The sequence below is a fragment of the Rhinatrema bivittatum genome, chromosome 2 (genome assembly GCF_901001135.1).
Source record: "Rhinatrema bivittatum chromosome 2, aRhiBiv1.1, whole genome shotgun sequence".
Taxonomy (NCBI): Eukaryota; Metazoa; Chordata; class Amphibia; order Gymnophiona; family Rhinatrematidae; genus Rhinatrema; species Rhinatrema bivittatum.
Genome location: NC_042616.1, coordinates 762,648,068 through 762,664,645, shown reverse-complemented (window position 1 = coordinate 762,664,645; position 16,578 = coordinate 762,648,068). Strand labels below are relative to the sequence as shown.

At 49.3% G+C, this 16,578-nt stretch overlaps 1 protein-coding gene across 2 annotated transcripts in view; it reads left to right on the top strand.

Moving 5' to 3' along the window:
* The window catches only part of LOC115085683 (E3 ubiquitin-protein ligase TRIM39-like), a 38,567-nt gene extending 22,391 nt beyond the window's left edge, over positions 1–16,176 (top strand). For both annotated transcript variants that reach the window (XM_029591987.1, XM_029591985.1), the window contains 3 exons: positions 1,900–2,018; positions 7,587–7,607; positions 14,653–16,176. In XM_029591987.1, the coding sequence (XP_029447847.1) occupies positions 1,900–2,018; positions 7,587–7,607; positions 14,653–15,194 (682 nt within the window). In that variant the 3' untranslated portion in view covers positions 15,195–16,176. The remainder of the gene's footprint in view (positions 1–1,899; positions 2,019–7,586; positions 7,608–14,652) is intronic.
* The last annotated feature ends 402 nt before the right edge of the window (positions 16,177–16,578 follow it).

The following is a 16,578-nucleotide window of genomic DNA, read 5'->3' as shown; positions in this document are numbered from 1 at the left end:
GAATGTAGATTTGTGGGCGCTTGTAGCTTTATGTGCAGATGTATGCGCGAATGCAGATTTATGTACGCTTGTGGATTTATGCGCAGATGTATGCGCTGATGTAGGTTTGTGCGCGGCTGCATCTCTGCGCGCAGAAGTATAGTTGTGCGTGGATATCGATTCTCGCGGAGATCTGTCCTTCTGCGCACATTTTTCTGATGCTGCACGCGGAAGGTTTGTGGGCGCTGAAGTCTTCGGCACCGTGCACACAGATTTTTTTTAGAGTCGGCGCCGTACGCGCAGATTTCAACGGCGCCATGCGCGTATCTGGTCTGCGCAGTATTTTCTTCTGCACCGTGTGCCCCAGTTCTTTCAATTTGTGCGCCATTTCGTCTTTCTTCGGCGACAGCTTCTTACGCGCAGAGAGGTCTGTCGGCGCAGAAGGTGACGGCGCCGCGGTTTCTGGCGCCGATACTGATCGTTGCGGCTCTTTAGGCACTGAGGATTCCTTAGAATCCAATGGCCTTTGTCTTTTCGCTTTTCCCTTACCTCCCAAAGTGGATGATTGAGGAGTTGACGCTGAAGGTCTCTTTCTTGATGGAGCCGATGAGGATAATGGGCCAGGCGACGAATGAGCCTCCAATGGCTCTCGTGAAGCAAAAAGTTCCTGAAGCCTGCATGCCCTTTGTTTTAATACTCTCGGTGACATTTGAGAACAAAACTGACAGTCTTCACAATCGTGCTCTGGACCCAGACATCTGTAGCAGCGATCGTGGCCGTCGGTAAGTGACATTACTTTGCCACACTGACAGGGTTTGAAACCCGACTTTGACATTTCATCTATTTTTTAAATATTGAGGAGAGAATAGCCCCACGTGCGATCCCGCTCATGGAAAATAACAGACTGAGGAGATTCCGTTACTTTCCTGCACGGGAACACACGCGCAGCCGCAGAGAGCAAAGCTCTGTTCTCTGCTTTGACAAGCTCCGCCTCCCGGGCCTGATTGTCAGATCCCATGACAGCATGGCTAATTCAGCCCCGCTATTGACGGGAAAAAATTATTACCTGCACTGAATGCCCCTGATCATGGAGCTCTCTGAGACTGACGGGCAGGACTGGGCATTGCAGGCAGAGCTTATTATAAATTATTACCTACACTGAATGCCCCTGATCATGGAGCTCTCTGAGACTGACGGGCAGGACTGGGCATTGCAGGCAGAGCTTATTATAAATTATTACCTGCACTGAATGCCACTGATCATGGAGCTCTCTGAGACTGACGGGCAGCACTGGGCATTGCAGGCAGAGCTTATTATAAATTATTACCTGCACTGAATGCCTCTGATCATGGAGTACTCTGACGAGCAGGCGGAGCTTGTTCTTTTTTTTTAGGGCAGGAGTCGGGACCTCTCCTCCTTAGAAAATGAGCAGTGTTGTCTCCTGCCCTTTTTAACATCTCTGTTTATCCTCTGACCTTTTTGCTTTGAGAGCTGAAAGGATGTTACTCTGTGCATGCAGACAATGTCCATTGCTGCATCCATTGGGGAAGGATTGGAAAACATCACTGGTACAATTGAATGCTGTCTTGAATAAGGTCTATGATTGGGAGAGTCAGAATAGTCTTCACCTTAATTCCCAGAATACAGAAGGATCCTGGATTATGAGACCCTCAGTTCCAGGGAGTTGTTCATCCCTTGTTCAGGGCAGTGCTCTGCTCTGGATCATGAAGAGTGAATATAAATCATTAAATGAAGGAATAAAGGCAGCATTGTGGGAGAATATTTTCTGTTTTCTCCTTCTGTCAGCAATCAGCAGAATTTCCCCTCCCTTTCCCCAGCGCACAGTTAGTTAGAAGATCTCTGTCCCATCTCTCTCCCCGGGGACTCCCAGAATAATCCCTGTCACTCTCTTACTCTCAGGTGTCAGGCCGTGGAGTTTCCAAAACCAGAGGCTGCTCCTGTGGGAGAGGGAAAATGTTCGCACCTCAGCTTCCTTCGGCAGTATTTTGTTCTGAAAGATGTGCTCGCCAAACACCAAGGTAAAGAGCCCTTTCATTCTCAGGGCTAGCGGGCAGTTGTGATTTTGTGTAGCTGAATATCTAGTAGTGCTTTAAAATTTAGGGGAGGCCCAATATTAAAATATATCCGGCTCTGTGAGTTAGCCGGAGAAGACTTATCCAGCTCACTTACTTGGGATATTCAGTTCAGTATTAAAGTAAGTAGGATAAACTTATCTGGCTATCTTTAGACCTGCTATGGGCCAAGTCTAATTTATCTGGTTATCTTAAATGGATAAGGCTGAATATTGCTACTTATCCGGCTAAGTTCCCCAGAAACATAACGCCACCCACTGACTATCTGGATAACTGTTTAGAGAAGTGCTTAGGGCAGGGCTTCCCAAACCTATGGCCAATGTGACTCCATTTTAGCATTTGAAAATTCACATGACCCCAGAGAATGACCCAAAATAATTCCCAGGGGTGTGGTCCCCCTCCTACAATCATTCCTTCTCACCCTTCTGGTATTCAAGCTGAGCCCCTTTTGCTACCTCCACTCCTCTCACCTCCTTAGCCTATCCCACCCTCTTCCCTCTCACCCAATTCCCCATTCCCTCCTCACCTATCCCGCCATCCCCTTTCTTACCTCCCAGCCTCTCTCTCACCCCCTCCATCCATCTTCATGTCCCCTCAGCTAATCCTCTATCAACTGCAACGTGTTCTTATAACCCTCAACTGATCCTCTGTCATCCCCTCCCTCTCACCCCATTCTCCATTCCCTTCTCACTAATCCTGCATTCCCTCTCTCACCTCCCATCCTCATCTCCTCCCCTCCTGCCTTTCCTTACATTTCCCTCAGCCACACTCCAACTCCTTTTACATCTCTCAGCTCATCTTCTGTCATTACCCCTCACCTTCCACCTTATCCAACCCTCCAACCTCTCCTGCATCTCATTCCTCTTTTCAAATAGACCCTCCTGCAACCATCCCCTGGCTAGGCTCAGCTGCAACATTTTCCTTTGGGCCTGGGCCAAAAGGTGGATGAAAACAGGTGGGACGAGAGGGCAGATTGATGATGGGGCAGGTTCAGTGGTTTTTGCACTGATCCATACACACTCAGCCCTGCCCTCCCCTCATGGCTGCTCCCAGGTCTGACAGTGATCTGCAAGCAGTAGGAGCAGCACAGGGCCTATGGGTTATGCAGGCTCAGAGGCCCTGCAGCGGCCCTGTCCCTTCTCGTGCAGGGCTTCCTGTTACCACGGAAGCTCATGCAAAGGCAGTACCATCCCAGGGCTTGTGAGCATGAGCAAGCTCACAGGCCCCACGCTGACTCCCACTACTAATAGTGCTGCTGTGTCTGGTGCATTTGAGGCACTTGTGACCACAGCTGAAGGTGTTGGGGTCCAGACTCACAGTTTGGGAAGCCCTGGCTTAAGTAAGCAGCTTCAGAAAGGTGAGGTTTTTTTAAACTGGATTTGAACACGGCCAGAGAGAGAGAGGCTCAGGAAACCTATTCCAGTCATTCTGTGCAGCAAGGTGGAGTTGGTGGTGGAGGAGAAGGGCACAGATAAGAGTGACCTGACCAATGAATGGACTTTATGAGGAAGGATGCAGGGAGAGAGAGACGATAGGTAGTGAGGAGCTGCAGAGTGAGTGCATTTACAGGCCAGTAAGAGAAGAAGACAGGGAGGCGATGAGCAGCTTGAGAAGAGGGGTTAGGTGCGCATAGCAGCACTGAAGGAGGAGAAGAGGTGCAGCTGATTTTGGTATAGATTGCCGTGAGCGACAGTTCAGGTGGAGGCCTGCAGAAAGCAAGTTGTAGATGTCTGAGGAGGAGGTGATAAGAGATATTGAGCATTTGGTGGCGTGCTCAGAAAGGAAGGGATGGAATTTAGTGATGTTATAGAGGCTTATCTGGGTATGTTCGCCACACTCCCTGCATCTGACCCCGGAGACGGATCGGAGAGCTGCGGTGAACTGGGCCCGTGCAGTCGGCGCTGAAAGCCCGTCGGGGTAAGGCCTCCTTTTGTTCCGCGCTCACCCCATACGGGCGCCCCTTTGTGCGTCCCCTTATTGCTAATCGTTGTAACATCCTGTCTAAAACTGCCTTATTTGATTGCCTCTCATTAATCTTCCCCAGTAAACGTCTGCCAACCCTTTCCTGTCAACGATGCCACCGCTTTCATGTCTCTGTTCCACCACTTACCAAAATAGATACCCCTCAAAACTATCCTTCCCCCCTCCAACCCCCCCACCCCTCTAAAAAGGCGTCTGACCCCCATTCCCATATCCCCCTCCACGCATCTCCTTACCTTGTCCCTTATTTAACTCCTCCTCTTTAATGCCCAATCTTTGCAACAAAAAACTCACCTTCTCCATGACCTATTAACCGACTCCAAACCGGAAATCTGTGCTGTGACCGAAACATGGTTTAAACCTCTGATACTCCCCTTATCAACCAATTCCCCGTTGAAATCTATGATATTTTCTCTATTCCCCGCAAAAAGAAAAAAGGAGGAGGATTACTCCTAATCGCCAAGAAGGAATTCAAACTCACCCCGCAAATTTGCAATATTCCCGCCCAATATGAAGTAGGCCTCTTCAAATCAAACTCTCTGCAAATCTGCCTGATTTACACCCCCCCCCCCCCCCCCGGGTCTGCTAGAAAAAGACCCCTCTCCTCTCATCGAATTTCTCACTGACTCACTCTCGCCTGACATTCCTACTATTCTCCTTGGCGACTTCAGTCTTCATGTTGACTTTATACCACAATCTCCTCCATGCGAAGTATTCATCTCATCCTTAGATGCGATGGGTTTCACACAAATCATTCACTCCCCGACCCACAAGGCCGGACATACCCTAGACCTTATCTTTACTAACTCCCTCATCAACTCTATCCACCCCCCTTCATGCCTCCTTGTCCCCTGGTCTGACCACACCATTATAAAAACTACCCTTGCACTTCAACTGCCACCCCCTTCCACTATCTCTCAGACTAAATCCTTCCAGTTCCATAAGACCTGCTCCTTAGACTCTCTCACCACAGCTTGCTCAGACATTCCCAATTGCCTCGACTTAAAGTCAGCTGACAGTGCTGTCTCTTCCTGGGCAGAGATTACCCTCAATATTGCAAACAATTTATGCCCCGTCTCAAAAAAAACGGTCACATCAACCCAATCAAATAAAAAACCTTGGTTCACCCACAAACTCAAAATCCAAAAAATCCACCTCAGAGCAGCTGAAAGACGATGGCGAAAACACCCCTCTCCCGCTACTAAAACCAACTACTACCAACTTATGCATGCCTACAGGAATGCTATCCAAAAAACAAAAAAAGAATATTATGCCAAAAAAATTCACCTCCTACAATATAACCCTAAAGCCCTATTTACCTTAATCTCAAATCTTACCAAACCCAATTTGACACTACCTCAGGAACCTCCCACACAAATACGCTGCAATGAAATAGCTCTCTTCTTTAAGAATAAAGTGTCCAATATCACTGCTAAGTTCTCCTCAAATACTAACAATTTTACACTCCCCATCACACACACACCCACCCTTCTTTCATCTAACTCTCCTCAACTCTTGAAATAGAGAACATCCTAAAAAAGATGAGACCTTCCTCCCATCCTTTTGAAACTATTCCTACCAAACTCTTACTCTCTATTCCTAAAACTATAGCTTCATCACTTTCCAAAATTGTGAACCGTTCCCTTGAACAAGGCCTGGTTCCCAACTCTCTAAAACAAGCTGTTGTCAAGCCTATCCTAAAAAAAACCCTCTCTTGATCCCGCCAATCTATCTAACCTCCGTCCCATCTCCAATCTCCCTTACCTTTCCAAAGTCCTGGAGAAACTAGTAAACTCCCGCCTTTCTGACTACCTTGAACAATTCAATATCCTCCCACCAACACAATATGGTTTTCGTAAACACCTCAGTACGGAAACCCTACTCCTCTCCCTAACTGATACTATAATCAGAGGACTGGACGCTGGCAACTCCTATCTCATTGCTATGCTTGATATTTCTGCCACGTTCAACACCGTCAATCTTAACATCCTTCTCAACACTCTCATCAGTATTGGAATCTCCGGTACAGCACTATTATGGATTAAATCATACCTCCAAAACCGTAGTTATACAGTCCTCACTGGCAATATTGAATCCTCACCTGTAAACCTCGACTGTGGTGTCCCCCAAAGATCCTCCCTTTCTTCCACCCTGTTTAACATTTATATGCTCCCTCTCACCAACCTTCTTTCTAACCTTGGTTTTACGCACTTCATCTACGCAGATGATGTGCAAATCCTCATCCCCTTCACAAATTCTATTCTCACCGTTCTCCAAAACTGGGAAACCTGTCTTGCCTCCATTAACCAGCTCCTCACCGACATGCACTTATCCCTCAACCCCCAAAAAACTGAACTCCTTTTCATCTCCTCCAAACATTCATCAATACCTTTACCCCCCACCACTTTCCCATCCAACTCACGAAACCTGGGTGTCATACTTGATAACCAACTCACCTTCAAACCCTACATCAAATCTATCCTCAGCAGCTGCTATTTCAAGCTGCAAACCCTCAAAAAACTCAAACCTCTACTTTATTTCTCTGATTTCCGTACTGTACTCCAATCTATCATATTTTCGAAAATAGATTACTGCAACACTCTCCTCCTTGGCCTCCCTGCTACTTACATCAAACCTTTGCAACTACTTCAGAATGCCACTGCACGTATCCTCACAAATGCTAACAAGAAAGACCACATCACTCCCACCCTCATTGATCTCCACCGGCTTCCTATACAATCAAGCATCCTATACAAAACTCTTACCCTCATTCACAAAAGCATCACTAACGAACATTTCAACTGGATAAACCCACCATTCCTCCCTCGCACCTCCACAAGACCAACTCGTTCATCCCTACGTGGAACCCTCTGTGCCCCCTCTATAAAATCAACTAGACTCATCTCTACAACAAACAGAGCCCTGTCCCTTGCAGGCCCCACCCTCTGGAACTCCATGCCCCTTGATCTACGCACCGAAACTTCCACACCCAAATTCAAAAAGAAACTCAAAACTTGGCTCTTCCTACAAGCCTACCCCTCCTCACCCTTGCTTGCTAACTCTTCTGCCTCTGTGACCCACCTCTATAAAAAAATTTTTAAAAAATCCATTTGCCTTACTTCAGGCCTCCCTTTTCCCCTCTTTCTTTCCCTGAAATAAGCAATCAGCAATCGCAAATGAATGTATTTTTTGAACCCTGTACATAGCTTTTCCTTTTTGTTACTGTTGGTTATGCCCCTCTCCCATCTTATGTTACCCCCAATTTGAATCTATATACTAATTTATTCAGTTTTCTGCTTGTTATTTTGTTGACTGTTCTATGTTCTTTGTAAAGGCTACGCCTACCTATACCATGGTTTTAAGTTATCTGTAAACCGACACGATGTGCAAACGGTTGTCGGTATATAAAACCTTTTAAATAAATAAAATAAATAAATAAATCTGAATATCAGGCTGTAAATCTATTGCAAAAATGCTTCATTTTAAAGTTTTACCATTTCTCAGTATAATTGTTTACCTTACATTTTCTTTTAGGCAAACTTTCTGCAGAACTAGGTAAGCTTTCTTTCAGTTTCTCTCTTTTACATTAAAAAAACTATTTAAGGTGGATCTCTGCTTTGGAAAGGCTCCTGTTTCCCTTACAATAAACAGAGAAGGCTGCACACAGAAACAGCAATTCCAGGTTTTTATGGTCACAGACAGAGTCCTGAGAAATGAAAGAGACGGTGCCACAGGATTTGGGGTTATGTTACTGGCTGAATACTGCAGCATGAAACCAGGGCCAGATTTTGGTGCCCATAGGCAGGACCTGCTGGAGGTGGGACAGTAAGGGGGAGAAGATAGCGTGTCACTGCAGCTTCCCTCTGAAGTGATGCAGGCTCACAGCCCTAAAGCAAACAGGAGCAGGCTCCTCTTCAGCCTGATTATTTGCTGCCTTCAGAATCGGCAAGCTGGGCATTTGCCTCTTTTTGCCAATGCTTGATGGACCTTTGGTCTGATCCAGCATGGCAATTTCTTATGTTTTTATGAGGGTTCACAAATCCAACCTCTTTAACTCAGCTGCTTGTGGTTGTCTTGTTATTCCCAGGTTAAAATTCCTTTTCTACAGAATCAGTTACTGCAGAGGGAAAATGACCTACAAAGCTCAGGATGGGTTCATCCTGTAGTTGATATAGTCACTGATTACTGATGATCTTTACTAATTGTTTGATGGCATCAGCTACTGATAGACACATCCCAAGCTTTGCATTCTGTTCAGATTCTGCAGTGAGTGAGTGAGTAAAACTGGATAGGAAAATTAGTTTCTTACCTGATAATTTTCGTTCCTGTAGTACCAAGGATCAGTCCAGACTGCTGGGTTATGCCTCCTCTCCAGCAGATGGAGTCAGAGAGAAAACTGAAAGCACCCCCTAGATATACTGGTGTGCCACCTGCGATCCCTCAGTATATGTGATATCAAAGCAGAAGTATTGAATTAACCACTTCCGACAATGCCCTCAAAAATTTCTTTTACCCCCTTGTAATTATTTATTTATTTACTCAACGACTAGATCAAACAGAAACCTCCTGGATGACATAGAAAACCAGGTATAACCAGTACAACAGAAAGGAGTGTACAGGACAACACTAGAGAACGACAAACTTACCATTAAAACTGTTCCAAACGTAGCGACCATAATCTGCCAATGAAGAATATTAGAATATTAGAAGACGAGCGGACTCCCAGAAGTGTGGGTGGGCGACTGGACTGATCCTTGGTACTACAGGAACGAAAATTATCAGGTAAGAAACTAATTTTCCTTTCCCTGTACGTACCAGGATCAGTCCAGACTGCTGGGATGTACCCGAGCCGCCTTAACTGGGGTGGGACCCTGAGAGTCCCGCTCGAATCTCGCTGCTCCCAAAGGACTGTGAGGACGAACCACGGACATCCAGCCGATAATGCCTGGAAAACGTATGCCATGATTTCCAAGTGGCCGCCCTGCATATCTCTTGACAAGAGACCAATTGATTTTCAGCCCACGAAGTCGCTTGAGAACGCAAAGAATGAGCCTTAAGCCCATCCGGAACAGGTTTACCGCAACCAATATACGTGGACGCAATAGCGCCCTTCAACCAGCGTGCGATTGTAGTCTTGGACGCCTGAAGCCCCTTCTTGGGCCCATTCCATAATACAAAAAGGTGATCCGACCTTCTAAAGTCATTGGTAGCCTCCAAGTAGCGCAAAAGGACCCGTTGGACGTCCAAACGCCTCAAGTCTTTACCTTGAGAAGACCGCAGCTCCTCTTCCGAAAAAGAAGGCAACTCAACCGTCTGGTTAACATGAAACGATGAAACCACCTTAGGCAAGAAGGAAGGTACGGTCCGTAAGGAGACTCCCGACGTGGAAATACGCAAGAACGGTTCTCTGCAAGAAAGAGCCTGTAGCTCCGAAACACGACGGGCCGAGGAGATGGCCACTAGGAAAACCGTCTTGAGAGTCAGATCCTTTAACGAAGCCGTCTTGATAGACTCAAAAGGTGCCGCACACAGGCCATGGAGTACCAAGTTCAAGTTCCAGGAAGGACAAGGAACCCGCACCGGAGTTCGCAAATTCCGAACACCTCGCAAAAAACGCACAACATCAGGGTGACTCGCAAGAGAAAACCCCTCGACCTTGCCTCTTAAGCAGCCCAACGCCGCAACCTGAACTCGAAGCGAATTGTACGCCAACCCCTTCTTCAGGCCATCTTGCAGAAACGAAAGGATGTGACCCACGGACGAATGATGGGGCACAATACTTAGCGCAGCGCACCATACATGGAAAATCTTCCAAACCCTAGCGCGCAGGTGCCTATGGGCACCTGCGCACCCTAATAAGAGTCGAAACAACAGCGTCCGAATAACCTCTCTTCCTCAACTGCTTCCGCTCATAAGCCAGGCCGCCAGACAAAAGTGATCTGCCAGATCGAAAAACACCGGACCCTGACGGAGAAGATTGGGAAGGTGACCCAGACGTAGTGGACCGTCGACCGCCAGGTTGACGAGATCCGCAAACCACGGACTGCGCGGCCATTCCGGAGCTACAAGAATCACCATACCTTGGTGATCCTCTATGCTCCGTAACACCTTTCCCACAAGGGGCCATGGAGGAAACACGTAAAGAAGGATTCGACGGGGCCACGGAAGCACCAACACGTGCACGCCTTCCAACCCATGTTCCCGTCGTCGGCTGAAGAAACGCGCCGCTTTCGCATTTAGCCGAGTCGCCATCAGATCCAAGCGCGGAGTCCCCCAACGCTGGGTGATGAGATGCATCGCTTCCGCCGACAGCTCCCATTCTCCTGGATCTAGATGCTGTCGACTGAGGTAATCTGCCTGCACGTTGTCCACGCCGGCTATGTGGGTGACTGCGATCCGTGACAAGTGTCGTTCCGCCCAGCTCATCAGCAATGCCGCCTCTGTCGCCACCGCCCGACTCTTTGTGCCGCCTTGCCGATTTATGTACGCCACTGTAGTCGCATTGTCCGACAGAATCCGGACCGCTCGGCCGCGCACGATCGGAAGGAGGCGGCGTAAGGCTAGACGTACCGCTCTGGTCTCCAAGCGATTGATGGACCAAGTTGACTGGAGCGCTGTCCAGGTGCCCTGGACTGCTCGGGACTGACAGACCGCCCCCCAGCCGGAAAGGCTGGCATCCGTCGTCACCACCATCCAAGACGGAGGCTCCAGGTCCACTCCCTGCAGGAGATGACCAGGAGTTAGCCACCAGGAGAGACTGGAGCGGGCCGGGTCCATCAAGGGCAGCTCCAGGCCGTAATCCTCGGACCCGGGATCCCAACGAGAAAGCAGTGCTGTTTGTAACGGCTGCATATGCGCAAAAGCCCCATGGCACCATCTCCGTAGTAGACACCATATGACCAATGATCTGTAAATAATCCCAAGCCATAGGAATGGGAAGGTCCATCAGGCGCCGCACCTGTGCCATGAGATTGAGCATGCGTTGATGTGGGAGAAAGACCTTGCCCTCTAGGGTATTGAACCGAGCGCCCAAAAATTCCAACTGTTGGGTCGGCTCGAGTCGGCTCTTCGCGAAGTTGACTACCCAACCCAACAACTGGAGTTGACGCACCACCAAGGAAACCGCCCATTTGCAAGACTCTTGTGACTTCGCCCGGATGAGCCAATCGTCGAGATAGGGATGCATAAGAACTCCTTGACGACGGAGGGAAGCCGCAACCACTACGAGAACCTTGGTGAATACCCGAGGAGCGGTCGCCAGCCCGAATGGAAGGGCACAAAATTGGTAATGACGCCCCAACACCATGAACCTCAAGTACCTTTGATGCCGCTCTCGGATACCGATGTGAAGATACGCCTCGGTCAGGTCCAAAGAAGCCAAAAACTCTCCCTTGTGGACGGCCGCAATAACAAACCGTAGTGTCTCCATCCGAAAACGAGGCACGCGTAATGCCTTGTTCACGCCTTTTAGATCCAAGATCGGCCTGAAGGTGCCCTCCTTCTTGGGAACCAGGAAGTATATGGAATACCGACCTGTCTTGACCTCGTCCGGTGGGACCGGGACCACCGCTCCCATGGCTTGCAAGTGGTTGACGGTTTGAACTATAGCTTGCTGTTTCTCCGGAGGACCGCACAGCGATATCATAAAGAGATCCTGGAGGGAACGTGCAAAATCCAACTCGTAACCGTGCCGAACCACGTCGAGCACCCATTGATCTGAAGTTATTTTGACCCACTCCTCCCAGAGCCGGGACAGCCGACCTCCGATTAAAAGAACGGAGGAATGGGTCTGCGCGCCTTCATTGAGCGGGCTTGCCAGCAGCGAATCCTTGCGAGGCCCCTCCCCGCGGAGGCCGCCTACCACGAAAGGAAGAAGACCAGGACTGGGACCTTGTGAGCTGCTGCTTCTGGGGAAAGGAACCACCTCTACCCGTACGGAAACGCCGTTGACCCCGGAAACGAGCCCTGGTATTCCCGAAGGGCCGAGACTGACGGGGCTTGTCCTCGGGCAATTTGTACACTTTGTTATCTCCCAGGTCCTTAATGAGCTGATCTAATTCCTCGCCAAATAGCAACTTGCCCTTAAAGGGGAAGGAGCCTAACTTGGCCTTGGAGGTGGCGTCTGCAGACCAACGACGGAGCCACAACAACCTCCTTGCTGAAACTGCCAAGGACATAATTCGCGCTGAAGTGCGCAGCAAATCATATAAAGCATCCGCTGTGTAAGCAACCGCCGCTTCAACGCAATTTGCCTGCTCCGCCTCAGCCGGAGGAAGCTCCTGCGCGGTAAGGAGCTGTTGGACCCAGCGCAGGTTGGCCCTCTGGACGAGGCTGCTGCACGCAGCTGCCCGGACACCCAAGGCCACCACGTCAAAAATGCATTTCAATAAGACCTCCAACTTGCGGTCTTGGAGATCCTTCAAGGCTATTCCCCCCGTAACCGGGATAGTCGTATGCTTGACCACGGCTGTGACAGCTGAATCCACCGCAGGCGTCTTAAAAAGATCCAAAGATTCCGCGGGCAAAGGATATAATTTTTCCATTGCCTTGTTCACCCGCGGGGAAGCCTCCGGCAGTTCCCATTCCCTTGAAACAATTTGCAAAACCTTGGGATGTAAAGGGAAAGTCTGAGGGGGGGGCCCGAAGGCCTGCCATAGCAATATCCCCCGTGTATGTGTCCGCATTGGGAGGTGGAGCTGTCAGCTCCAGCTCTTGCAGGACATGGAGGATGAGGAAACTTAACTCATCCTTCCCAAATAAACGTAGCACCTGGGGGTCGTCCCCCTCTACGGCCCCCTGGTCGTCCGCTGCCTGCAAGTCCGGTGCCCCTGGAGGATCCGGAGCGGCTCCTGAGTCCCCCAAACTCCTGCCCCCCCCCCCCCCGCGGGCGGGTGACATGTGTCCCTGTGGATCCCAGCCCCGGCGGGGTCTCCTGAATCAAAGAAGTCTTGGGGACCTTCGGGGGAGAGGGACCTTCTGCCTCCCAACCAGACTCTGCCTGTAAAAAAGCTTTGTGCATTAGGAGCACAAACTCAGAGGAAAACGGCACCAACCTTTTTAAATCCTTTTTCTGTGAGCCTGGGGGAAGGGGGGCTCCAAAGTCCTCCAAATCGCACCGTGGGCGCAGGCTCAGGTCGGGAGGGGAAGGATGAGGGGAGGTTTCCTCCTCCGAAGCCGACTGGTCTGCTTCCCACGTGGCCAAGATGGCCGCCGCTCTCCTCCCCGAAGGAGGAGGGGCCGAAGAACGGCTGCTCGGAGCTGTGCGCTGCCGCGACGCTGGGGGAAGAGAAGAATCGCTGCTGGCAGCGCTCGGTCCCCGGGAGGGTCCCTCGCCCCCGGGAAGACATCGGGAGCAGAGACCCTCCCGGGAGAGTTGCGCCCCCGCCCCCCCACAGGCCGTGCAGGCGGAAGAACGCGGCATCGCGGCAGCAGAGGAGCTGACAGAAAAGCGCGCCAAAAAGAAGGTAAGTAACCCTTACCAGAAAATTGCGCCGGATGACACAGCCACCCCCTCCAGCGTCCTTAGAGGCACTGGCAGGCCGGGGCTAACCGAACAAAGAGCTCACTGCCTGTCACCAACAGGTCTTAAGTGGCTCCAGAGCAAGGACTCTTTTTTTTTTTTTTTTTTTAATTTGCTCTCCTTCTTAAACCCCCTTCAGGGCTGGAGCCCTGGAAAATGGGGGGGAGGGTGACCGGCCCACCGGTGAACTCTCCCCCAGCCTCATGGACACGCTATACCGGGGAATTTAAGAGGGCAGTGCCCTCTGTGCCTGCCTCGCTTTAAGCTCCTGCACTGCAAAAGATAGTGAGAGAAAAAGACAGTCTGAGAAAGAATAACACAAGAGAAGGGAAGAGACTACTTGATCTTGTCCCCAAAGTACTATTATTATGTTTTGGGTTTTTTTCCCAGTACCGACAAACTGACCAGGCCAGGACCGCAGGTTATGCCTCTCAATCTGCTGGAGTCAGAGATTATACTGGGAGATCACAGGTGGCACACCAGTATATCTAGGGGGTGCTTTCAGTTTTCTCTCTGACTCCATCTGCTGGAGAGGAGGCATAACCCAGCAGCCTGGACTGATCCTGGTACGTACAGGGAACCATCCTTTATTGTTGAAGAGCTCCAGGATTACAGGAGCTGCTCAGGGCCCCTCTGAAGAAGATGAAAAAGTTTAAAAAGAAAACCAATGGGGAATGAGCCTGGGTAATTAATTGCACAGTGGAGCCCGTTGCTAATCACTCATCAGTTACAGGAGCACTGCAGCTCTACAGGGATCAGTAAGAGGCTGAGCTTATTGTACTGTGCTATGGGGAGCCAATGAGGAGACTTGTTTTATGCAGCCTGTGCATGAATAAGCCAATCAGAATCTTTCATTCATGCATTCACTCAGCAGAGCTGTGAGACCAATAGGATGGAGAACAGATCTATTTGCCAATAAGAATGTTGTTTTCTGCAAGCCTGTCAGTGAGTGATAGCCAATAGCAGAGCTTCTCTTAATGAACGTGAGTGAGGAAGCATTCAGTGAGGGTTAGAGATGGGTGTGTGAGGAGCCAATGAGAAGTGAGTGCTCATGTTTATTAATGTGTCTCTTCCCTGCAGCGGATGTGACTCTGGATCCTGAGACTGCAAATCCATGGCTCGTCCTGTCCGAGGATGGGAAAAGCGTCAGACAGGGAGACACAAGACAGAACCTGCCTGACTCTCCCCAGAGATTTGATACTTATGTCAATGTGCTGGGGCGTGAGGGCTTCACCTCGGGGAGACATTACTGGGAGGTGGAGGTGGGAGACAAGACTGACTGGATATTGGGGGTTTGTAAAGATTCTGTGAGCAGGAAGGGGAAGTTCACATTAACACCTGAGAATGGATTCTGGGCAGTGATACTGAGGGATGGAGAATACAAGGCCTGCACCTCCCTCTGGTCCCAGCTCCCCCTGAGCGTGAGACCCCGGGCAGTGGGGATCCTCCTGGACTATCAGGCAGGAAAGGTCTCATTTTACGATGCAGATGAGAAATCTCATCTCTTCACCTTCACCCACACCTTCACTGAGAAACTCCGGCCCTATTTCTATCCGGGTCTCAACACAGGAGGTAAAAATGCCGGAGCTCTGAGAATCCGCCCCGTGCCAGCCTGGGAATGAGAGAGCCGGGCTCAGGGCTGTGATGTGAGATCTGGGAGATGATGAATGTGCAGATCTCCATGAAAGCGTTTGATGGATCAGAGGGGGACAATCAGATTTATTGCATGATTTCTAGAGCTGGGCTCATCTTGTGTTGGTGCAGTGGTTTTGGAGACACCCATCCCTTTTTAAATGTGGCACAATGGAATGGTCTTACATCAGGGCGGGGGTACAGCAATGCGCCCATTATAGCTTAATCTGGAGGTGTGATGACTTCTGCAACTTGATGCCCCTCTCTCTCTCTCAACGCTGCTGAAAAGGATATTTTTAAAATTCAGATAACTAAAGAGAATTCTGAGGGGGGAGGGCCGGGTTCAATTGCTACCAATGTTAGATTACTGCAATGCGCTTTTGCTGGGGTTCCCAGTTACAAATACGGCAGCAAGGCTAATTTTGTCATGCCCGAGGAGACTTAGCGCAGCCTCCACATTGTTTCCAGTCCGGTTAAGAGCCCAGTTTAAGGGAATGTGCTCAGTGCTTAAGGTTGCGCATGGTGAGGGAGTGAGTTATCTACAACTTTTGGCCCAGATTTATAGACCAAATAGAAGTCCTCAGTCCACCTCAGAATCTTTATTCCAAGTGCCAACGGTCAAGGTAGTGAGGAAAAGCTCCACTCAGAGCTTAGGGATTTAGCACCAGAGAGTGGAGATTGGGGGTGAATTATCAGTCCTTTCATCCAAAGGTGAAGTGTTGTCTTTTTCCATCTCAGCCATTTGTAAGAGACCTGACCTATACGTTCCTATGCCCTTCTGCTGAATAGAAATTTCTCCTTCATTCTTTATGTGATGGGTTTCATTTTAACCAGAAGATTACTGTAGATTTGCTGCTTTATGTTGCTTCGGTTTGGATATATTAGTTATAAACGGCACCGATCAGAGATTTCTCTGAATGAGCGGTAAACAAGAGTGAAAAAATAAATCAGAGAGCACTGCGTGTGAGCTATGATGATCAGATTTATTGTATGTAATATGTGATGGGATTTCTAGAGCTGGGCTAATTTTGTGACGAAAAGGTACTATTGCAGCAATTACAAAATCACAATTTAAAAATGATTTAGGAGACTTGAAAAGAAAATAGTGTAAGTATCAGTGGCCGAGAGATGGGATCAGAGCCTCTGAATGTGAGGATGGGTCTCGAAGACATGGTGAGAGTGACAGAGATGGGATTAGAGCCTGTGAATGTGAGGAGGGGTCTCAGTGACAGGGTGAGATTGACAGAGATGGGATTAGAACCTGTGAATGTAAGGAGGAGTCTCAGTGACAGGGTGAGAGTGCCAGAGATTGGATTAGAGCTGTGAGTGTGAGGAAGGGTCTCAGAGTCATGGTGAGAGTTGAGATTAGAGTCT